General features: G+C 59.7%; 1 protein-coding gene across 1 annotated transcript in view; it reads right to left on the bottom strand.

The window, feature by feature from the left end:
• Positions 1–3,640: 3,640 nt before the first annotated feature.
• The window catches only part of SRRM3 (serine/arginine repetitive matrix 3), a 52,941-nt gene continuing 32,693 nt past the window's right edge, over positions 3,641–23,888 (bottom strand). The window contains exons 4-15 of the mRNA XM_032430802.1: positions 21,945–22,073; positions 21,784–21,864; positions 21,299–21,328; positions 20,818–20,880; positions 20,664–20,699; positions 18,715–18,765; positions 18,181–18,285; positions 17,626–17,803; positions 7,125–7,501; positions 6,017–6,241; positions 5,777–5,914; positions 3,641–3,958 (exon numbers count right to left, since the gene is read on the bottom strand). Coding sequence (XP_032286693.1) covers positions 3,730–3,958; positions 5,777–5,914; positions 6,017–6,241; positions 7,125–7,501; positions 17,626–17,803; positions 18,181–18,285; positions 18,715–18,765; positions 20,664–20,699; positions 20,818–20,880; positions 21,299–21,328; positions 21,784–21,864; positions 21,945–22,073 — 1,642 coding nt within the window. The 3' untranslated portion in view covers positions 3,641–3,729. The remainder of the gene's footprint in view (positions 3,959–5,776; positions 5,915–6,016; positions 6,242–7,124; positions 7,502–17,625; positions 17,804–18,180; positions 18,286–18,714; positions 18,766–20,663; positions 20,700–20,817; positions 20,881–21,298; positions 21,329–21,783; positions 21,865–21,944; positions 22,074–23,888) is intronic.

Below are 23,888 nucleotides of genomic sequence, written 5' to 3' on the forward strand. Positions count from 1 at the left end.
TAACTCGACTCCCAGGGATTTCCCAGTAGACACAGGGGCAGTGGTGGAGGAGGCAAGCTTGGGTCTGGGATTCCTTGATCAGAGGGGCCCCTCCCCTCATCCCTAGCCCCAAAGTCTGCGGTACTCTGCAGCAGCCCGAGACCAGCCTCCCAGCCTCCTTGTCTGGCAGTGAGCCCAAGGCCTTGGCCACAGTAGCCACACCTTTGACAGGCCTTTGCCAGCTGCAGCTGAGCCAGCCCCTCCCTCCCTGGCTCAGCCTCAGAGAAAATGCGAGAGTCTTCAGGCAGCTGCCCGAGCTCCCTGGAGAGACGTGACAGCTGATGGATTGTGCCAGTCACTGGGCTTACTGGGAATTAAAAATGTGGGCAGCAGTAATTAGAGCACATGGGGGTGGGGGGCACCAGGTCTTTCTGGAAGCATCTAGACACTGCCTCTCTGGGAGTCCCTCTCCAGCCTGCCCATCCCCTAGGCTTCTGGCTAGTCTTGGGTGTCACTCACCCCCTCACCACTAAAGGGGGGCCAAGGAGGGGCCGTGTGGGGAGGGCTGGCCCCTCCCGCCCCACTGTCTAGCAGAAAGGATCTGTCTAGCTTGGGAGTCTGGGGACCTGCTTGTCTCTGGCTCTGTGACCTTGGCCAGCAGCCGGCTCCCGTGACTCATTTTCTTCATCTGTACAATGAGACCATTGGACTGGATGTTCTCGAAGGCTCCTTCCAGCATAGTGAATCAACAGTTTCTCCTCCACTCGCCCTCACTCCCCCCACCCCCGGCCGTCTGCACTGCCCACTCTGCCATCTAATACTCCTGGAGGGGTGTGTGTATGGTGAGTGGAGGGAGGTGGTGAGGGAGGACCTGGCATCCCCTGTGGTGGCTGTGGAGGTGGGAGGCCCTATGGCTAGAGCACTCTCGTGTCTTGGTTGTCCTTGAGTGGCGAGGGGCCTGGAGAAGGAAGGGCAGGTGCCTGGTGGTAGGGCAGGTTTGCTGAATATGCCCTCAGCATATTCACTCACTGGCCGATGGGAGGCCCAGGGGCTTCCAAGAGCATCTCAGAGAGGCAGGGGATGGGAGATGCTCCCTGGGACACCCAGACTGGGCGTGTGCACTGACTTGCTTCCCTGGGTCTGGGGCTGCAGGAAACCAATTAAGGAGAAGAGAAAATATCTAACAGGACACAGGAAACCCTGCCCAGACTGACTCCCGGCTGCTGTGTGTATTGGCAGGGTAAGGACAGAAGGGTCCCCGAGGCCCCCATCAGCAGAGACACCAGGAGAGGACCTGCATTCGACACGCCAAAGGCCCACTTCCTGGGAAGGTTCCCTCATGCACATACCTCCCCCCCCCCCCCCCCCCGGCTACCAGATGCAGAATTGGAGTTTCCTGTTTTCCTGCCTGCCTTCCTGGAGGTAGTTTTCCCCTTTTCCCAAGGTATAGGACAGAGTTCAGGCTGAACCCTCAGTCTGTGGGAAGGCAGGGGCTTGGTACTCTCCCAATCCTTCCTCGGGACTGGACACTGCTTCCCCAAGTAGCCAGGATGGGTGCTGAGGACAGGAGCTTCGGGTTTCCAGGCTGACATAGAACCTCCGCCCAGGGCTCTCCATTCCGGCCTGTTCTGTGCCGACTGACAGGCAATTTTCTTCCTCTCTGTCGCCCTCTAGTGTCTATCTGCCACCACCACACCTTGCCTTTGGTCCCTCCCCTCCCCCAAGGTTTCTGGACCCGCTCACTCCCTGGCTCCCCGGTTCACTTGTTTACTTATTTGACAAACATCTCAAGGGTGCCTATTTGGGGGATGGGATGCAGAGGCCAAGAAGGCATGGCCTGGGCTCCAGAAACTCACAGATTTAGGGAGAGATGGACATGCCCACAAATAAGCCGTACAAGAGCTTGGGGCCCTAAAGGCAGGTATAGACCCAGAAGAGCGGGAGAGACCCAGAGGTGAGAGTGGCCACTGCAGCTGGGGACCATGAAGTCTCCTTGGAGTAGGAGGCAGCTGAGCTAGGTCTTGAACCATGAGCTCACCGGAACATTTGGTGGTGGAGAGGTCATGCATGGAGGGCCCAAGGAGGCAGGTCAGCTGGACTGGGGTGTATTGGAGTCAAGGACAATGATGGGAGAGGAAGCTAGGTGGGGCGTGAGGGTTGAGGGAAGTGGGGATGTTCAAAGCCCCCAGAGTCTCCAGGCTGAAAGGAAAGTCTTCCTGGGTCCCTGTTTTCCTCCCCACTGAGCTGCATGCTCTGCTCCTACACTGAGTCAGGGGGATGGACACACTGGGCTCTGGCTTGTTGGTGCCAGATCTTCTCTCTGGGGTGGAGTCTGCGCCCCTTCCACTTCTTGGAGGGAAGGACCCCAGGACCCTGTGCCCTCCCCACACTCACCAGGTGCCCAAATCCACAGAGGCCTGGTCTCACCACCTGTCATCCGGGCACCAAGTGTTTTATTAGAGTCCAATTTTTATCCGCACCGCGGAGAAAGAGGGAGGGGGAAATAGAGGGGGAACCCGGACCAGACCCCAGACCCCTCCCCCCACGGGAGCCCAGGGCAGGTGCCCTGTTGGGCCAAGGAAGACTTTGTGAGATCCCTGAGGGCCCCAGGAGGAGTGGGCTGGGAGCAGCAGAAGAGGGCTGGGGGGCCACTGCTTCCCCATTGATGCCGTAGGCCAAGGCCCTCAGTCTAGATCTAACCCTAACCCCTTCTTCAAAGGGCTCTAGCACTCTTCTCTGGGTAGACTCCACTGACCACCTCCCCACCAAACCCCGAGAAGGAAGTGCTCCCTTGGGCAGGCCCCGAAGTGCATGTTATCCCATGCCGGTGACCCTGTGCTGCCATCTGGCCTATGTCCCAGACACAGGGCACACTGGAACACCAGGGCTTGCTCGGTCATCGGACTGCATTGCTCTCCCCTGCTCCTCACAGGCTCTTCTTCCATCTACCCCTTCTCCCTCCCACCTCCTGACCTGAACCCCTTTTGACCTCAAGGTCAGATGCAGTGTGATCCGAATGTCCCACCTCTTGTCATGCAGAAGGCCTGGCAGCTGTGGCCTTGGCTCAGGGCATGGGGTGAGGGCTGAAGGGGAGAGCCTGGTCTGGAGAGAAGAGGTGGGACCAAGAGTGAGCTCCCCGGCTCCTCAGGCTGGGGCTTAGGGGCCCACCTAGTGGGTCTGGGTACTCCTGGGCCAGGGGAGGGGCTGGGGGGGAGGCCGTGGAGCCGGCCTCCCGCCCTCAGCCAGGATCGTGCAGCCAATTCAGAAGGAAGCAGCTCCCCAGCCTGGATGGCGATGCACCAAGGGTTAGGCCATTCTTCCTTCTGGCTAACTTAGATCCTGCTTGCCTTCCCACCTCCTTGTCTGCCCATTGATAGAGAGGAGCCAAGGGCCCTGTGGAGAGGGGAGGGGAGGCTCCCAGGTCTGGCACCTTCTGAGGTGTCCCTGGGTCCACTGAGCTGTCCCCAGCCTGGTGACCTGGCATCAAGCAGGAAGGGGGACAGGGTGATCCCTGTGTTCGCAACGGCTCTTTGTTCCCTGGACATGGTGGGCAGACAGGAGGTGGGGGTGGGGACCCTCCAAAAGCAGCAGAACCCAGCTCCTCCTCGTCTGCAGGGCGCCCACCCTCAAGGTCTTCCCTGGCCCAGGGACCTCTTTGTAGCAGTGGGGTGCAGGCCCCCTCACAGGTCCTGGGGCCTGACCCCTCGCCTTTCCCTATGCCAGGGGGCACCAAGCTGGGTCTGTCTGGGCTCAGAAGCCCCCACTCTCTGAGCTGCTCCGGCTGTGGTAGCTGGGACTGGGGGTCCGGGAGGGGCTGCGCGTGCGGCTGCGGGTCCCGCGGCTGCGGCTGCTGTAGCTTCCGTGGCTGTGGCCCGGGCTGGGGCTGCGGCTGGGGCTCCGGCTTGAGTAGTCGCTGCTCAGGCAGCTGGAGGAGGACGAGGGGCTGGGCCGGTAGTAGGGGATGGGACGCTTTCGGGCACTGCCGGGAGGGAAAAGCTGATTACAGGCCATTCGGGTCCCTGAGCTCTGTCTTGGGCCCTCACTCAGGCCCTGAGCCCTTCCCCAGCAGTGGCCAGGGCTTCCCTGCCTCAGTTTCCCCTGACCTCTGGCCTTGGAGTGTCCCCTGCCCCGAAAGGACTGGACAGTCAGTGGTCTCTTGCCAGTTTCCTGTTGGTCATTTCGTTTTTCCTCACTTGTCTTCAGAGAAAGGAGACCAAGTCTGCTTGGCCTGAGAAGGTGCTCAATAAGTATTTGTTGAATAAATGAAACTTTTAAATATAGACAACTCACATCAACCAAGCTAAGCAGTGGTTTCTGGTCATGGAAAGGGTTGTGGATAAGGCCCAGCCCTGCTTCTCTGGTCCCCACAGAATCGAGGGTTTCGGTTTGTCAGGTCACTTCAAGGGAACAAGGAGGAGAGCCCTGGCCGTTGCTGCCCATGACCATGCCCCCACCCTGTCCCCCCAGTCCCGCTGGCCCCTTCTCACTCAGCTACCTCCCGCCGGCCCGGAGTTAGTTTGAAGCCAGGAGGCTGTGACCCAGAGAAAAGAAAAGAGAGTGGTTAAGGGGGCAACAGTGCCCCATGGCGTGGGGTTAATTCTGAGGAAGAAAACAGGTGTACGTTAGTGGGAGGAGGAGGCAGCCTGGGAGAGGGGCTGAGGGGGCTGCCAGGTGGAAGGTGCGGGGCTCCAGGAGTCTAGGGCCCTCCGCATATGGGTGAGGTGTGTGGCCTGTCTAGGGGGTGTCCCAAGCCTGGCCATCTGGCCTCTAGCTCTGGGCTGAGGGGAGGAGGCGATGCCCTCTCCTCCCTCCACAATCTGCATCATCAAGGACTTGGAAGGGCTAGTTTGAGAATCAGTCCATGTTAGAGCTGAAAAGATGCTCAGGGAGCTCTGCTTATTGTTCAGACATGCACACCCAGACCCAGAGAGGCACACCAATCTCCTAAAGGCTGCCCAGCAGGGTCTGTGGCAGAGCTGGGCTCAGAATTTTGCCTGTAGCCCTCGACCCCAAGTCAGGGGTCTAGGGCTTCGGACTGGTTTCCACAAACACAGAGCATAATTTCACAGGGAGACCTAGGCCCACACCCTCCAGTCCTGGCAGAGACGCTCTCTGATGTGGCTTCTGCCATATCTGCCACACACTCCCCACAGCCCCATTGGACTGGGGTGGGGGGAGGGGAGAGTGGAAGGGACAGGCCCTCCCACAGCTGCCCCAGAGAGCAGGCTGCTGGTGCCCCCTCCTCCGAATTCCGCCCCCCAGGGCGGGGGGGGGGGGTTTGCGCTGGGAGGTGAGCGGAGTGAAGTTAGTGACAACATGAGAGGCAGACAGATGACAGCTGAACAGAGCCAGATCAGCTCACATGGGCATCTCCCCTGCAGCCTGTGGGGAGGGGGTCCACTCGGCCCCCAGGCCGGCCACAGGCCACTCGGCAGGCTGGACCTTGAGATGAAGGAGAAAAGGAGACATCATTGCCAGGAGATGGATGTAGGGAGCACGGAGAGAGGGAGGGGCTCCAGGAGGATGGCTGGAATCTTCTGGAGCTGAACTCCATGCTTGCTGCTGCCCACTCAGACCCAAGTACACAGCCCCCTCCCCTCCGTGGGCCTTCAGACCCCTGCCTCTGAGTCCCACCCTCCCCAGCACCTCCAGTTCTAGGCTCTCTCCTCCTCCAGGGGCCTCTAGCCCTCACCAGGCCCTCTTCCCTCCCCTGAAGCCCACCTCCCCTGCCTGCACCAGGTTCAGTGCGTCCCCCAGGAGGTCCCTGCGGGCCCGGCCCGGCCGGGCCCCTCCGTACCTGGTGATGCGCCGCGGCTCCATGAAGCTGGGCGAATCCCGGCGCCGCTTGCGGATGGGCGAGTAGCTGCGGGAGCGGCGCCGGGCGCGGGCGGCCTCGGCCTCGGCGTGCCTCGCGCGGCCCTCGCCGTCCTTGTCCCTGCGGGCCCGGTCGAGGTGAGCGACGCGGCCCAGCCGGGCCCCTTTGGGCCCGGCCCCGCCGCCACCCCTGCGCCCGGCGGGACCCCGGGCCCGCACTTACCGGCCCAGGGTTTTCTTGGGCGACGGCGAGCGGCTGGGGCTGCGGGTCCTCTTCTCCGCAGAGCGCGAGCGGGACTTGGAGGGCGAGCGGCTGGAGCTCCACGAGCGCGGGTGGGGGCCCGGGCTGCGCGACGAGCTCTTCCCCTCCGGGCCGCCGTGCCTGCCGTGCGCGCCCGGGGACGGGGAGGTGCTGGCCGGCCGGGCGCGCGGGGGCCGCTCCTTGGCCCTGGAGGAGGGGCGCGGCGACAGGGACTCAGTCAGCTAGGGAGACAGTGGGCTGGGCGGGGGTGGGGTGGGGTGGCGGAGTGGGGTTAAAGGGGTGCCGGTGACAGGGAGGGGGCTCAGCTAGGGACAAAGTGGGCTCAGTGGAGGGAAAGGGACTCCGTAGGGGAGGAGTTCTACGGAGGAGATGTGGATGAGGAGAAGGGTTAGTGAGGGGGAGGAAGTGGTGCGTGAGGTGGTGGAGCGGGACTAGATTCCCAGAGGAGGGAAATGGGCTAGGGGTGGGCGTGGGGTAGTGACATAAGTGTGGAAGAGAGTGTTCCGTGGTGTCGAGGGAGAGTGATCAGTGGGGGCGGTCAAGTGAGGGAGGCGAGTGCTCCTTGATGGGAGGAGAATCCCGGGGGGTGGGGTGGGGGGTGGGACTCTGTTGGGGAGGAGAGTGATCAGTGTGGGGAAGGGAGGGCTCCTTGGTGGGGAGACAGCGATCGGTGCGGGGGGAACTCAGGGAGTGGGCAAGGAGAATGGCCAGTGAGCGGGAGAGAGAGATAGTTGGGTGGGGAAGGGTGCTCCATGGTCGGGCGAGGGGGAGGGCAGTGATCATGGAAGGGAGAGCTTACTGAGAAGGAGGGAGAGTGGTCAGTGCGGGGAGAGGGGTCATTGGCGGGGGGGGGGGGGGGGGGCCTTAGGGGGGGGGGGGGGGGTTTGGGGGGAGGGAGAGGGGTCAGAGGGGCCGGTGTGGGGCTGTTCCGTGGGGAGGGGGGTCAGGGCGGGGAAGGGTGTTCCAGGCGGATGGTGGGGGCGGGTGGGGGCAGGTGTTCCGCGGGGGGGCGGCAGAGCTCAGGGCGGGGAGGGGAGCCCCGTGCGGGCCCCGGGGCCGTGCCGCTCACCGTTTCCCGTGCGCGCCGTGGCCTCGCTCGGAGCCGGGCTCGGGCCCGGGGCCGGGGGCACCGCCGCCGCCGCCGCCGCCGCCGCCGGAGTCGCTGCTGGAGCGGGCCCTGCTGAGCGAGCGCGACGAGCCCCGGGGCGGCGCGGGCCGGGCGCGCCGGCGGCCCCTGCGGCGGGGCGCGGACGCAGAGGACCGGGAGCGCCGCCGCCTCCGCCGCCGCCGCCGCCGCCGCCTGGCCGCCCCGCCCGCCGCGCGGCCTCCTCTGCCCTGGGACGACGGCGCCGAGCGCGGGCTCGGGCTCTCCTTGCCCCGCGCGGGCGGCGTGGCTGCGCCGGCCTCCGCCTGGTCGCGGGCCCTGGGCGAGGGCGAGCTGGGCTTCTGACGGGGAGAGAGGCAGAGAGGGCACGGAGGGGGTGGAGAGGGGACGGAGGCACAGACAGAGACGGGGCGGAAGAGAGGCCCGCAGAGACAGAGAAAACCGAGGAGGTCGAGAGTCCAGAGCAGAGAGAGAGAGAGGGAGAGAGAGAGGGAGGGAGGCAGAGCCGGAGGAGACAGAGCAGGGGAAGTTAGAGAAGCAGGAGACGGGCAGAGAGAGGAAAAGAGGAGAGACAGAGAGAGGACAGACCAAGAGAAGGAGCGAGGTCGAGGGTGAGAGAGCGGGCGGGGGTGGGGGTGGGGGGAGAGAAGGAGAGGGGGCTTTCACCGGGCCCAGGCCGGGGGCTGCCAGTCCCGGAGCATCGCACACACGGTTCCCCGCGCCTGCCCTGCCTCTGCCTCTCCTGAGTGTCCACCTTCTGGCCTCAACAGTGCAGCTCATGCAAGGTTCTCGGCATGCAAAACACAAGAGGGACGGAGCGGTGGGGGGAGGGGGGCTGAAACGGAGGGGGCTCCAGGACGGGCACGGGGGCTGGCATTGGCCCCCGATGGGACGGACGATCCCGGCAGAGAGTAGAGAGAGGGCGGGCACCGGGAGGCCGGGCCAGGGCCAGCCCCCCCAGGCCAGGCCCCCCAGCGCGTGGGGGTGGGTGAGGGGATGGAGGGGGCACACGGCACACAGATGGGGGTGGGGGCGGGGCGGGACAACTGAACTCAAAACTGAACCGAAGAAAGGGAGGAAAAACAGAAATAAAAAAACAAAATCCACAAATGTCATTAGATACCAAAATCAAAAACAATGTCTGAACTCCTGGGGAACTGACATTTTTTTCTGTTAACATTTTTCTTTCTTTGTTTTCCGGCCCTGCAGAGACCTGTGGAACTGTCAGCAGCACCCGACTGTCTTTCTGTTTCTCTCTTTTCTTTTCCTTTTTTTTTTTTTTAAGTTCTGATTTTTTAAGTCCCTCTTGGTTAACGTCCACTTACCAATAAAGTGGCACTTCCTCCTTTAGTAGGTAAGATGTGTAAGAGAAGGGAAAAGTGTGGTAGCGTAAGTTCATCATTAGATTCACAAAAATGCAAGAGAGATAGAGAGAGAGAGAGAAAAACGCAACCACCCCATTCTAGGCCGAGAGGAGGCCACACTGCCTCTGGAGGAAGGACTGGCAGCGCCCGGCTCCTCGGGCCTGAGCAGGCACCTCTTGGGTGACTGCCGGATAGAGATGTCAAATGTGTCTCCAAAAGTGCAGTTAGGACACAAGGGTTGGGATTCAGAAAACCAGAAAGGGAGCCTGGCACCATCAAACGGGCCCTGGCTGGCCACCAGGGGTCTGAGAGCCTGCCACTACCTCACTGAGTGACCCTGGCTAAGTCCCTTCCCCATCCTGGGCCTCAGTTTCCCCATCCACAAAGTGAGAGGGTTGGGCTTTGCTTCCTGATGTCCCTTCCAGAGCAAATATTCCAGGATTCTCTGTGCACCCCTGGCCACCCTCTCCATCCTCCTCCCTTCACAGAAATGACCCCTCCTCCTGTCCTTGGGTTTCGGTCTGGTAACGGTTGATTACACTCCTCTGTTTAGAAGTCCATCCCCCACCCCTACCCCACCCCCAATCACCAGCACCAACTTGACTTCGAGCACCCCCAGGGCAGATTATTTTGTTGGATTCAGCTCTGTAACCTCGGTTTTGATCACAGAACTTGGCATCTAGGAGGTCCTCAATGCCTCTTGCTGAGGAAGGAATAAATGCTTTTACAAGGGTGGGGGACCAAACCAGGTTCGTCCTTGAAGAGGGTCAGGGTCAGGGCCAAGCTTTTTCGGCAGGCTTTTTGGATGAGAGAACAAACCAACTACCACCCCTCAGGGCACCTTGCTGCCAAGAGACTGGAAGGAGCATGGTTTCCTTGGCATGGCCCTGGTGCTTCCTGCAAGAGGCAGGGTGGTGCCAAGGCCTTTCTGTGCAAGCCTGGATCCAGCCAGGGTTGGGAGGCAGAGCCCAGACGTCAGTCTCACTGGTGGAAAGGCACAGCCAGTTTGTGATTGGTGGCTGAAGCAGCCAATGAACGCTGGCCGTAGCAGGTGCAGCCCCGGTCCAGAGTCAAATGGGCCATGAAGGCCTCCTGGGAGAGCCTGGTGTTTCCCTCTGGGGCGGAGTGGATATCACTGGGTACTGAGATGCCTCCCTGAGCACCCTGACTCTCCTGATCACCCCTCATCCTAGGCTAGGAGACATGGGAACTGGGCTGACTAGCCAAGGCCCCTCTGAGATGGCAGTTTCATTCTCAACAGACCTCACCAGGAGACCCTTGGCTCCCCTGACACATATCCCCTCCACCTCAGCAGGTGGCCTGTGCCTACAGCTCCCAAACCCCCAGGACTAGGTTCTGTCATACAGCATCCCTTTCCCTCCAGAGGAAGCAAATGAGAAAGAAATCTCCAGGATCTTAAAATTTCCAAGTTCTTTCCTATCTCCCGGGTTGTCTTCAAGGGTAAAGTGAACAGATACTAGGTGGGGGAGTGGGAGCCCTGGGAGCCAAGGCATAGGGACCCATACATACCCAGGAAACACCGGACCCAGTCTTTAAGAAGCCCTTGCTTACTACTGTGGTGGGGGCAGGGAGCAAGGCAAGCAGGCAGAATATTAAAGCGGGGGTCAGGATCTGGCTGTGAACCCTGGCTCCAACCTAGACTCTGGATCTGTGCCAGCTTCTCTGACTCCAGGAGAGAGGCCAGCAGTGGGGGAAGGAGACTGAAGGCCTTGATGTTCCTTCCCATAGACACCGTGGGGGCCCTCTCTACTTCCCACTGTTGGGCTGGGAGTGTGGTAGGAATGTTAGGAACAAAAAGAGTCCGGGTTGGGTGGATGCCCACCCCTACCATGTTGCTACCCACAACTGCCGAGGCCCAAGCCTCTGCACCAGGCCCCCTGTGCTTCTCTGGACCCTTCCTGCCTGGTGTGCCTTGAAGTCGAACCCTCTCCCCTCCTCCAAGCCAAATACCATAGCTTCAGATGATAGTAACTGGCAAAGTGGAACACCCTGGAATCAGCCCTGATGTGAGTCTGTTGAGACCTCAAAGAAGTGACCTAACTCTTGCGGGCCTCAGTTTCCTCATTGGTAAAGTGGGGATAACTGGGGTCTTTGCTGGGTGGGCCTGAATAGGGGTTCACCCCTCACGGATGCACAGGGTCAGAGCAGTGCAGGAACGTCTGGGCACCCCCACGTGCCAGGATGGGGGAGGATGGGAGGAAGGCACCACAGGGCAGGGTGGCAGATAGCACCTTCCCTGGGGGAGGATTCCTAGGGTCAATCTCACACCCTTATCCACCCATTCCTCCCTGGAGAAAGGGTCACCATGATCCTGCCGGAGGGTGAGCCTCATCCTCAGCTTGGCTGGGTCTCATTCTTCCCAAGAATTGAGGGAGATCCAAGTCCAGACACCATGGGATTTCATAGCTAGACAGGACTGTTGTGGCCAGGGACCTCCAAACATCTACTCCAGAAGCCTGCTCTTTATGACTCCTGTCCCCTCTTCCCCTTCGCTGCCTGCCCCCCCCCCCCAGCCTGGCTAATGCCTATGGGCCCTCAGCTCAAGACCACCTCCTCCAGGAAGCCTCCCCTGACCCTCACCCTGAGTCAGGTGCATCCCTCTATGATCCCATAGACCCCTGTGCCTTCTTTCAGTAGGGACTGTGCCAAGGTGTGTTAGAGCCGGGCCTACGGTAGTGAGCAGAGCTCCCCATCCACGGTTCAGCTTTTCTCTCTAATTGTTCTCAGTCATTTTGTTCTCTAGTCCTCTAGCCTGGCAGGTGGGGGCCTCAAACCCAGATCGGCCTGCCTCTCGCCAGGCATGGACACCCAGATGGGGCCTGGCATGGAGGCGTGCTCAGCAAATGCCGGCTTAGCGTGTGTGTGAACGAATGAATAAGTGAGTGCACGGGACCTTGCCTGTCTTTGAGCCTGGCTTCCAGAAGCCGCTCTGCTCCTTGGTACCACCTGCTATCTGCTATCTTCTCTTTTGCTTATGTAAGAAATCTTTGAGGGGAAAAGACAATGGAAAAGAGTAGCAAGAGATGGTGCGCTAGCCCAATCCTGGTATTTTTAAGGACAAGAACACTGAGCATCTGGGACGCTTTGCCCTTGCTCCCCCCCCAGGGCTCAGACAACTACCCCCCTAACTCAGCATTGGACGATCCTGTTTCTGGGTCCCTGGTCACATCAGGTCCTCCTGGAAGATAGGGCCTCTACTCCTCCCATCAGGCTGGGATGGAGTCTCCCTGTGGGACCAACAGCTATTTCTCCCACCCTGAACAACTTCCTGCCTGCCTTCCCGACACCACTCACAGATGAGGAATGTTCTGAGTGAGTGAACTCCTCACCACATGCCCCTGGGGTGGAGGGAAGGGGGAGGAGAGGATGGGGGAAGGAGAGGATGGAGGCCTACTCTTTCCAAAGCTGAGGATGGAGGCCCACCGAAGCCTCACCAGGGCTGGGATAACAGACTTCTGTAGCTCCTCCCAGATGGGACAGGAAACAGCTTAAAGAGCAGGGATGGGGAGGCGGGTCCCCCGAGGACCTATTCCTGATGGGTACCCTCAATGTGACTGGATGAGCACTGGGCTGGGAGTTGCAAGTCTCAGGACCTAGGCTTGGTTCTGCTCCAATAACTTGGGGAAACCTAGCCCCTACTGATCGTCCTTTCTGACTCCTTCTCTGCACACTAAGCTCAAATTCAGAAGACAGAAGGATGCTGGGGGGTTGAGGGAGCCCCTGTCTGGGATGGGTAGTGGTCCAGGCAGGGGGAGGGTGAGCTGAGAGTCCCTTCCATCCCCCAAATTGCCCCACAGAAACTTTGCTAAGTAGGCCCTCTAAGTCCAGTGCCAATTCACTGGCCCCCTGAAGTTCAACTCCCATTACACCCAAAAGATGGGGCTGTGAGGTTCAGCCCTGAGGCCAGCTCCTGCCCCAGAGTCTGTAGCTCCCACCCTAAAGTTCCACCTGCCACCAGGACAGGACCCTTGGGAACCCAGCAGGCCCTAGAGGGTGGGGCAGGACTCTTTCCTCAGGCTTGGCCTCAGCCAGAACTTCCTCCAGGATCTGGAGGCCAAGAGGTCCGGCACAGGTGCCTCCACCACTGATTACTGCCCCAATGGGCCCCAGGGGCTGGTAGGGGTGAGGGGTGGGGGGCTTAGCAGCTACTCCAGACAACAGAAATCAAATTGGCTCAACCGCAGCATACAGTTCAGGAAGGGAACACAAACTTGGAATGCTAACCACACAGAAATGCATTCGGACAACAAAATGAGAAAGAGAGGGAGGGAGTGGAGGTGGCTGGGGGTGGGCAGGGGTCGGGGTGGGAGAGGAAGAAGAAGGAGCAGGGCAGGTGGACGGGAGGGGAGAATGAACAAGAAAAGTTGTCGGGGGTGGGGTGGGGTGGGGTGGGAGGGAGTCAAGAAAACCAAATGACAAACCAGGAAACACAGCTTTGTAGCTCATTTGGAGAAAATGCAAGGTTACAAATGAGTAGTCACTAAAATAAAGAAAGAAAAGGGAGAGGGGGAGAAAACCAACCAGAGTGAGATCGAGAGAAAGAGAGAGAAAACCACATTCAAACCAAGCAGAGTGGCGGGGCTTATCTGGAGATGGGGAGCGAGCGGGCGCACAGCTGAGCCGGGATACCTACCTTCTCAGTGGTCAGGGACAGGAATGCAATAATAAAAAAGAAAAGAAGGTCTCCGCATTGGGAATGCAGAAGGTGGGGGGGGAAGACAGTGACTCTAAGCTGCGCTCCCCCTCGGGAACCAGAACTTGTGCAGCCCTTGTGGCTTTTGGTCTAGTCCCAGGGATGGGAGGGGGCTCCTGCCCAGCCGGTTCTGTTTGCCTCTTTTTTTTTTTTCTTTCTTTCTTTTTTTTTTTAAACCCACAGGCTCCAATAAGCCAAGCTTTCCTTAACTCTTTAAACAACAGAAAACCTCCAGAGGGCATGCAGGAAGCAGCTGATGGAAGCAGAACCAGAGGGTGGGCTAAGGAGAGGGGCTGGCAGCATGGGGACAGAGGCCCATGTTGGGGAGAGAGATGGAGAGAAAGAGACAGAGAGACACAAAGAGAGCGAGCGCGAGAGAGAAACAAAGGCAGAAGGAAACAGACAGACAGGCAGGGAATAGAGAGAGGTGGGCCCAGACTGAAAAAGGAGAGAAAAGCTGTTTCAACAACGCAGAGTGGATGGATGGGGTGAAGGGATGGGTGCATTTAAAAGGGAAGGCAACCACAGATTTGGTTGGAAATCGGATCCTGCCTCAGGCCTGCCACTTTCCCAGGGCTTCTGCATCATTTTAGGAAAACTCATCCCTCCTACCTTCGGGCTTCATCCTGGAAGAAAGGCCAAGATGCCCCTTCCTATTCTGACTGCCTCCCTCCAGCTGTGGTCACTGCTCTTTCCGGGGGCAGGTAGGGGGGAGGCCTGGGATGGGGCAGGTCAGGCAGCGCCATGGGCACCTCTGTTTGGGGTCACCCTAGGCTGCCCATTTTGTGATGACATTTGAGCCAAAGGTGGAGGCCGGAGAGAGCCTATAGGGGCCTTGCTCGGGAACCTTCTCTGCCACCCTCACTGAATAGTGAGTCTTCCCTCTGACACTTGCAATGCCAGGGACAGGTGGAGCCAAGGCAGGGGCCCTACTTCTAAGTCCTTAAACCCTGCACACCTTTTCTAGGACTTGGGCTCAGCATCTTACTTCTCTGTCCCAAATCATGTGCCCCCTTCCCTCTCTGCTTCACTATTTCTGTCCCCATACTGGGAGGGCAAAGGGTTCCCCGAGTCATTGAAGCAGCCCTCATAGAGAGTTGGGCTTGCTGAATGCTGGGCCCACCTATACCCTGGTCTTTGTGTGGGCAGGCCCCAGTGCCAGGGAGTTGAGAGCTGAGAGTGTGTCATCGACATCTGGAGGGGTTCCCCAGGGGAAGGCAGGAGCTGAAACAACCAGCATGCACCTCCTGAATCCTTCTCCCCTTACTCAGGGTTCCCAGAATGTGCTTTCCATTGACCACTCTCTCCACATCTTGGCTGTGGCTGGTGGTCTTGAGGTGAGAGGGTTGGAGTCTCCTTTTGGGTCTACCTCTAAAAAGCTGTGTGACCTTGAGCTGGTCCACTTGACCTCTCTGAGCTGCAGGGAGCAGTAAATAGCAGAACCCAGAAATCCCTTCAGGGGTTTCTCCCTGGTGTGGTATGGAACAACACAGAAATGTGCTGGGAGCCAGCACCCAGCTGGCCTTAGTCTCAAGAGGAGGATGGACTTGTTCTCTTGCTGGGAGTGTCTGGCTTTGAAGCCCTCACCTGAGCTAAACTCTCTCCGGGGTGTACAGCTCCCTCCTATAGGATCTGAGGCCTGCTCAGAAGGTGCTCAGCAGCCTGGCCCTGTCATGCCCAGCCATCTTATACTAGATGGAACTGGGGAGACACCGGGTGCTCACTGCCCTGGGATGCTCCCCGGGTGACTCGGGACAAATATCTCTTCCTCCCTGGGCCTCCCAGCTTCCCTCCAAGGTTCCTTATAGATAGGGACACGGAAGAACAGTCTGGGCCACTTCTGTTCATTTAAAAACTGAGGCAGTTCCAGCACATGCCCTGGGGTCGAGGAGAGGATTTGCTGCCACTGCAGATTTGGCAGGAGCTGTTGGCGTGGGAGTCACTTTTTAAGAGTTATCTTCCCTTTTAAATTCTGGTTACAAAGGAAAAAAGAATAAGTATATAGAGATATGTATACGATTAATGTTCGCTTGAGATTCAAAACCCATCTCTGCATTAGGAGGAGAGGCTCCCACAGTAACACGCACAAAAGCAAAATTCTAGAACAACATAGAAGATAGGAAAAAAACAAACAGAGAGATAGTTTGCATTTCTGTACATTACCAAAGGAAACAAAAAAAAAAAAGAAAGAAAATACAAACAAAAACAAAATAATAGGAAAAGTTACATAAACTTCCCCACCCTCTTCCCTTGCCAACTAAACAAGAAATGGAATCACAATATTACCACGGTTCAAATGGGAGGCTAAAAAAACAAGCAAAAACATAGACGGGGTTAAAAATGGTGAGCTTTTCTTTTTTTTCCGTTTGTTCTCTCTCTTTTTTTTTTTTAAAGGTAGAGTCCAAGAATACCCCCACCCCCCAGTACTTGTCCCCAAAGACATTTTTGGTGAATGGCTAAGTCTACGACACCCCCCCTCCCACCCCCATCTCACCTCCCAGGAGGTGCAGGTGAAAGGCCTGGATGTCCTGAGGTCCCAGATCTCGCAGGGCCCAAGGGCAGGGAGAGGATTTGGGGAGCATGCTTCGTGAAAGGGGTAACAAAGTGCTCTCTCCCCGGAAAATCCCAGGGCAGTGCCAAAATGGAATCCCATTCTGGGAGGGAGTCAAGATTTGGGTGCTGCTGAGGTGGTGTCCTCCCCAAGGCTGGAAGCTAGGCCACCTTCCTTGATTGCTCTCTCCTGGGGTCTATGTAGACCATGACCATTCTGTCAGTACAAGCCCAGGGCCCGTGGTGGCCTATTGCTCAGGGAGGAGAGGGTATCAGAAGTGGGATGGAGCCTCCTATTGGCCCTGGCTGCCTTCTGTGCTTTTCTAGGAGGATGGGAAGCTCGCTCTGTGCCCTTGGTGGTGGGGGGATGGGTACACCCTCTCCTGGGTTTTCCCAGATGGAGCTCTGGGGCCTGTGGCACCAGTCCCTGTCCTGACTGCGTCCAGCTACCTCTGTGTGTCCTCTCCCACCCCCAAGGCAGATCCTGGGACATGGGTGTGATCCTTCCTATGTGGCCCAACCAGGCCCCTAGGAGCTCAGGAGCCTGACACCCCGTCCAAGTGGGGCAGTCTCGAAACAGGTAATGTCCTTAAATAAAAATTAATCTTGAGACCAAGAACCTTTTGTCAGCTGCCCTTGGCTTTCCTCCCTAAGGTCTTGGGAATAAGGGTGTTTGAGAAAAGAAAGGGAGTGAAGGAAACAGCCAAAAATCAAAATGAAACTGACCAACACGGACATGTTTGCTGCTGAGACCTGAGGTCTGGGGAGGGGCAGCCCCCACCCTCCCTGCTGAGGCATCTGGGGCAGTTTGGGTCTGGTGGGGGGGAACCTGCAGGCCTGCCCACCCCAAGTCCCCCGTGCCCACCCCGTGCCCCTGCCAGTACTGCAGCCCCCTCTCCCTGAGGGGGCTCTATCCTGTACTTCAAAGTCAATAGACAAAAGGGGATGTGGGCCTCCCCTGGGGCTCAGGAGAGCCCCCCACCCCCAGCCCAGCCCATCCACCTGGGAAAGGCTGAGAAGCCTGTCTGTTCTACCAGCCCCTACCATCACCACACCTGCTTGTGGGTCTCAAGGACTCTGTGCCTCTCTTGAAGGATGGGTGGGGACAGTTTTTGAGTGGTGTTGGTGTGGAGTCCCTGAGGGAGCAATGGGGACACTGGCAGGCGCTTTAGGAAGGATGGGACATGGGAGCCTGCAGGATTGAGACATCTGTCCACGCGTGGGCAGTCCCGGGGAAAAGGACAGACTCTCCTTGGAGCAGGGACTTTAGAAATGCAGCTCAGTGGCGGCAGCTCGGGGACAGAGAAAGGGGAGGACTCTGAGGGAGGGGGAGTGAGGCAGTGAGGGGGTTGAGGAAGGGAGGGTGCTCAGAGAGGGGGAAAGGGCTTGGTGGGGAGAGGGAGACTCAGGGCCTAAGTAATGCCCAGGGGAGATCCTGTCTCTTGAATCCGGTTCCTGACTGCGACCCCTAGCATCGTCCATGCCCCTCCCACCCTAATATGCCTGGGGGGAGGGCAGCAGGAGACCCTGGGTTCTCCTCAGCTCTGTTCCCAACCGGCTGAGAGCCGCAGTGGTCAAGCCCCCTCTGGCCTTCCGTTTGCCAAGCTCCAGGGTGGCCCAAGCCTGCAGGCCCCCTCCCCCTGACACTCGGGCCAGGTGGGCGCAACAACCAAGCATTCCAGGTCGCCCCCCCCCCCAGCCGGGAGGGGGAAGCGGCGCCTATCCCCCGTTGCACACTCACCGCGCCCTACCCGGCGGTGACGCCCCCCCGCCCCCGCCCCCATCGCGGCGCAGCCCGCACGGCGCGGGAACCCTCTGCAAAGCGAAGCGTACGTACATCTGGCGGGCTGTGCGCCGAGCCGGGGCGGCCCCCGTGCGCTCCGCTCCGCTGTCTGTTGCCGCCGTTCTGCTGGGGCGACCCCCATCCGCTGCCGCCAGACGGGGAAGGCGACCGGCTCCCGCTGGACCGCTGGCTGCCCGTCTTCCGCCCGTCATCTCGGTGCTTGGGGCTCAGCCTTGGAGGGGGGAGGGAAGATGGGGGGAGCCGGCGTGGGACGCCCCCTCTGCAAGTGGAACCGCTGCCCCCGCACGAAGAGCAGCCCCCCACCCGCCTTCTCCCTTGCATTCAGAGAGCAAAGCCCTAACCTGCACACTGCCTCGATTTCCAGTTCAAGGTCTGGGGCGTCTCTGGGCAGGGGCCGAAGTTCTTCCTCGCCCACTGCCAGGTGGGTGGGCACATGCTCACTCCTGGTAGACTTCCATCCTCCCCCCCCATTGCTGTTCTGTCCACCATCCTCTTCCCCAGCCCCCTCTCCAGCCCTCGGGAGTGTTCATTCTGCAAGAAAGCCGAGCTGAACCACCTCTGGAGTGCTCCCAGGGGCCCAGGACCTACCTGCTGGGTGATCTGGAATCGCTGTAATGGGAGGAGAGGGAGGGGCTCTGAGAGCTGCCGCTGCTGTGGCGATTGGACCTCCGACCCGGGGACTCCGCGTGTGGCCTGGGACAGAAGCCAGCCAGTACCTAAGTTCTGCCTGACCTCCCCAAGGGGGACCCCACCCCCTATAGTCTCCTACAGATATAACCTCCCTAATCCAGGTGGGTCATTTGTGGGAATTAGGAAAAGGCGTCCTTTTGTCTAGACAGCTCTGGTCCCCAAGACCTCACTGACCCCTCAGCTGGTGCTCTTGGTGGAGGGATGTGGGGGGAGTGACGAGGGCCGAGCTTGAAAGAACCCTGGACTAGGAGGCAGGAGGCCTGGGTTCCAGTTCCCGCTCTGTCACTGACTCGCAGGGGCTCTTGGCTTCCTCTCTGGGTCTGAATTTTTCCATCTGGGCAGCGGGGACAAAATGAACTATCTCCAAGGGCCCAATTCTGTGATTCTAGAAGGGGGAGGGGGAGGAGCTAGAGAATGATGAAGGGTTCTCACCTCTTCCTCTCTTTGTTCTTCTCTTTTCTTTTGCTCTTGGGGCTTCGAGATCTGCAGAAAGCAGAGGCTGAGGTGACAGCTCAGCCTGAGCCCAGCAGGGGGGCAGGAGGAGGGCTGTGCCTGGGTGTGGATCTGAGATTTGTTCCTGTGTGGGACCTGAGTCCCCACCCCCAGCCGGGCGGACTTGCTTATCCCACCCCACTGCTTTGGTTCCTTTCACTCAGCCAAGCCTCCTTCCTTCCTTCTCCTGTAGGCCCTGGCCCACGACCGCTGCCTGTCTGAGCCCCAGTAGCTGCTTCTCCTGGGGGTGCCATAAGTGATGTGTCCACCACCCCAGAAAGAAGGCTGACTTGTCCTTTCCTTCTGGAATCGGTCTCAGGACAGGCCCTTCTATAAGTCATCATGCTGGAGTGGCCCCTCCCCACCTTGTTTGTGTCCCCTGGGTCCCAGGTCCCCTCAGATGGGGCTCTCTAGGGCAGAGCCCAGGCTTTCCTGCCTCTTTGCCCCCTCAGACTGTGGCTCAGCTCTGGGCCAGCTCCCCAGGGGTTTAGGAAAGAAATACTCTCCCTTGGGCATGATCTCCCTGACATTTGGGTCTTCTGGATTCTCATCGAGGGTTGCCCCTAAAGCTTCCCATCCCACCCAATCCTGCCCCATACCGTCCCATCCCATCCAGCTCTCTGGGGCAGGCCCCACAGTCCTTCTTCTATCTTTGACAAAGAGATTGAAAAGCTTCCTAGTAGGTGTCTAAGGTCTCACTCCACCCCTGGTCCCTGTAGGCCCCTCAGCCCCACCCTCCCCGATGCCACCAGATTCCAGCTTGATCCTTCTAGCCCTGAACAGATGCCTTCTTCTGACCAAATATCCAGGTGATGCTAAGAAACAACAGGATGTGTTTTTCACAGGAGCAGGGTGGGTGGGGGCAGGCCCAGGAGGCCAAAGATTTCATTTCTAGGACTCATGTTGCTTGCTTCGGGCCTCAGTCTCCCCATCTGGAGCTGCTCTAGCCCTAGGTCACCTTTAGGTCCTTCCCAGGACCAATGGGAGCTGGCCAGAGGATCGGTGCAGACTGATGGTGACCACTAGGGGGCAGTAGGGGCCCACACTGGCCCCTAAGAAGAGAGGAGGAGAGGAAGGGAAAGAAGGGGGGATGGGAAACTGGGGAAATTGGAGGGTCAGGATTAGGTGTTTATTTATGCTCCTACCCCACCTGACAAGTGGCCATGGGCAAAGTCCCACTGCAGGAATGAGACTGGGGACCCTGACCCTCTTCAGGGCCACTGGGAGGGGCTCTGTCTCCCATGCCAGCCCTGGGGATGTGACTGCCCTACATCTTCCTTTCCTCCTCGCTGAGTTTTCTACTTTCCCCACCCCAGCCTCTGCCAGGGCTCTTGACTTTCATCTCCTCCTCCCCCCTCCCCCAGTCCATCCTGAACAAGTCTCTGTCCTGCTCAGAGCCCTATGCTGGCTCCCAGCCCTGTCTGGTTGGAGGCTACCTCCTTGACCTGGCAGTCAGGTCTTTTGGGGGCTGGCACCTGTCCCCCAGACACCACAGCTAGCCACAGCCTGCCTACCGGTATCCTACCTACTGAGCTTTCCTTCTGTATGGATGCCCTTTCCCTGCAAATTTGGGGTCCTGATGCTTCTTCCTTCCTGACGCCTCTATGGGCACACCCCTTGGATAATGGACCCATTGTGTTGTCTGGAAATTCTTAGGGTCCCCAAATCAAGGCTGACTCATGGGACCAGCAAGTGTTGCAAACACTTGGCCTCCATCCTCCTCTCCTGCCCTCCTTCCCCTGCTTGGCTCTGGGAAGGAGTCCCAGGAGGGGGGAGGATGGAGCAGGGAAAGACCCTCACCACCCTCCTCCCATCATTGCTTCCCTTGGGCCTTGGCCCTGCAGGGTGGCACTAGCCTCTGTCCACATCCTCAGCAGGGCATCACTCACCTGTGTCGTCTCTTCCTCCGGGACCCAGAATCAGACCTGGAGGGCCACAAAAGAGTTCTCTTGAGTTTGTCTGGGGTGGCCTGGGGACACAAATCTGCACAGCCACAGTCCTGGGCCACAGAGGTGAGAGGACACCCCAGGGGAGAGAAGGTACCTGTCTCTGCGGTGCTTCTTCACACTCTTCTTCTTCTTGCGCTGCGGTGAGGAGCTCCCACAGCTGCGGACACAGGGGGGTGGGGGCTCTGGTGAACCGCTGCCCGGGAGGGGCGGGGCAGGGGCAGCTGGACATGGCTGGGAAGTCTGGGCGCCTGGGGCATCTAGCTGAAGCCAGCTGCCCGTTGCACAAAGTGAACCGGGGCCCCGAGAGTCAGCAAGGTCCCTAAGAGTGGGTGACGGAGCCGCCCGTGTTGTCTCCTAGCCACCCTTCAGCCTCCTTGGCATCATAAGTGAGGGCTGATTCACACCCAAATGTCAGAGGCTCCAGTGGTGGCATTCCTGGCCTCCGTGGGGAAAACCAGCACTCTGGCAGTTTCCAGGGTCCAGACTCTGCTGTGGCAGGCCGCCTGCCTCTGAGGGATGGCTTTGGAGTCTCGCCCACCCAGACATCCCCACCCCTGCCCGCCTTTATCACTGACCTGCACTCGGAGTCCAGTCTCCTCTTTTTGCTGAGGGGCCAGGGAGAGAAAAGGACAGACAGACAGTTGGGGCTCCAGACGTTTGCCAGGTTCTCATTAAGGACAGGAGAGGGGGACACACAGATGGGGAACCGCAGAGGTGACCCGGCTAAATCCTTCCTCCCCAGGCCACTCACACTTGGTGTGGTGAGTGACTGGAGGGCTGCTGGGGAGGGAGGAAGGGGGACCTCCAGCAGATGGATTGTCACCCAGGGGTCAGTATATCCAGTTCTGGGGTTGGGTGAGTGCCAATGAAGGGACTCAGTGAGTGGAGGGGCCCGGCCAGTGAGGGGCCAGTGGGGGGGGGGGGGCTCAGCGAGGGGCGGGGCTCCCAAATGCAGCCTCTGGTCTCTTGCCCGCAGAGGGGTGGGCACCCAGGGACCGCCGCCCCTCCCGCCCCTCCCGCCCCTCCCGCCCCCTCCGGCCTGGCGGTGAGGCGCTCTCACCGGCTTCTCCGGTGGCCGCCTTTCTTTTTCTTCTTCTTCTTGGGAGGGGGCGACGCCGAGCTGCTGGACCAGTGCTTGGTCCTGGGGGAGAAGGGGAGGAGGGGTGAAGGAGGAGGGGCGGCCGTGGCCCCCCTCCGCCCCCTGCCGCGGTAGGCGCTGACCTGTACCCCCGGTGCCCGCGGTAGCAGGCGGCCGGGCAGTCGCAGTCCACCGGGCCGTCGTCCTCGTCCAAGGGCGCGTACTCCAGGCCCGGCTCCGCGCCCTCGAGCAGCCGCGGGGTCTCCGCCACGCTGCCGGCGACAGGGACGCTCACCACCCGCGCCTTGGGGCCGCGCCTTCCGCCTGCCCCTTTCTCCGCGCAGCGCCCCGAGGCCTGGTTCCCCGCAAGGTCGGCGGCGTGCGGCCCCGACCTCTAGAGGGTCAGGCGGGGATCTGGGTGACCTGAAGGGCTGCCTCCAGGGCAGCCCCCCCACCCCCGCCTCAGCGGTGCCCTCCCGCCTCCCTTGGTCCTCACCCCTTCTACGGTCTCACCTCTCAGTGAGCCGCCTCCTCCTTGGTGAGGCCCTCCCCTCACCGAGGCCCTCGGTTCCATTCACGGTGTTCCTCTCCTCTCTCCCGCCCTGCTTTCCCTCGTAGAGCCCCTTTCACCGACCCCTGTCCTTGAGCCCCACTGTCCGTCCCACCCCTAGCCCCCTGCCCCTCGCTCAGCCCACTCCCCCTCCGCAGTCCCCCTTCCCTCGTGAGCTCCCAGAGAGCCCCTTCCCATCTCCTAGCTCCCCATCTCTGGTGTCAGTCTTTTCCTAACTCGGGCTCGCTGGCCTAGTCCCCTCCCCCCCTCCCCCCGCCGGGCTTCTCCCTCCCTCCACCCTCAACACCCCGTCCCCCAGCCCCGGCTGCCGCTCTGAAATATTCATGCTCTTCTCCCGCTGCCGGGCTGTCATCAATCACTGCCCGGTGGCAGCGCCGTGGGCCCCAGCCCTGCGCCGCCGCGGAGGCTCCCCATCCATCTTGCCGAGCCCTCCGCTGCACTCCGCCGGGGCGCCGCGGCCAGCTCGGGAGCCCCCAGCCATCTTCTGCCACAGATGTTTGCTCCCTGCGGGCACTTGGTGGAGGGAGGCTTGCCTCCTAAAGGCAGCTGGGCTTCGGGCAAGAGCATGAGCTTCCAAGTGACAGAGGAGCCCTCATCTCACGCTGGCCCTGAGTCCCCGTGTGACTTGGTACCTGTCGTGCCCCCTGCCTGAGCCTCTTCTCCAAGATGAGTGGGATGACTACGTTATGGGGCTCCTGGGAGAATTCACTGAGGTAACCCGTACTGTGCAGCTCCTTTTTTAATTGAACAGGCCCAGAAGTGAGCCTCCAAAGACCAAGCTCCAGGGCAATGGCTTCAAGGCGGGGGCCTCCCCACCTTCCATTCTTCAGTTCATGCAGGTTCCGACAGTGCCCCTCCCAGATGGAGCCTCATCCCTGGTTCGGCACCACTAGCCTCACTCCTGGGTGCCCTTCACCAGGCTCACTCTTTCCCTGCCCAGAGCATTAAGGATATGACATGAGCTTTGGATTCACACAGACAGGTCTCAAGCCAGGCATGACCATGCTCACGGAGTCTCCAGCTCCTTATATCTCCACAAGCAGGAAAAGAATATGCCAGCTGAGGAGAGGATTAAGTAAGATTCTGTTTGTGAAGCTCCTGACAGGAGCAACAGGCCTGGCCCACGACGGTTGTCCCGCACATGGTCGCCACTGTTAGACAGAGGGACCCCTGTTAGACACTAAGGCACCCACACCTTCTCTTCCAGGGTTGTGACACGTGAAAGAAAGGGCAAGAATTTTCAGGGGCACGTCTCCAGTAGAGCACCCACGAATCTGCTCTTTGAAGGACTGATGTACTAAAAAAAAAGAATGGGGGGGCGCCTGGGTGGCTCAGTCGGTTAAGCGTCTGACTCTTGATTTCGGCTCAGGTCATGATCTCAGGGTGGTGGGATGGAGCCCCGTGTCAGGCTCTGTGCTGCGTGTGGAGCCTGCTCGAGATTCTCTCTCTCTCCCTCTCCATCTGTCCCTTCCCTGGCTCTCTGTCTCGCTAAACAAACAAACAAACAACAACAACA

Source organism: Phoca vitulina, unplaced genomic scaffold (genome assembly GCF_004348235.1).
Source record: "Phoca vitulina isolate PV1807 unplaced genomic scaffold, GSC_HSeal_1.0 scaffold45, whole genome shotgun sequence".
In the NCBI taxonomy this organism is placed as follows: domain Eukaryota; kingdom Metazoa; phylum Chordata; class Mammalia; order Carnivora; family Phocidae; genus Phoca; species Phoca vitulina.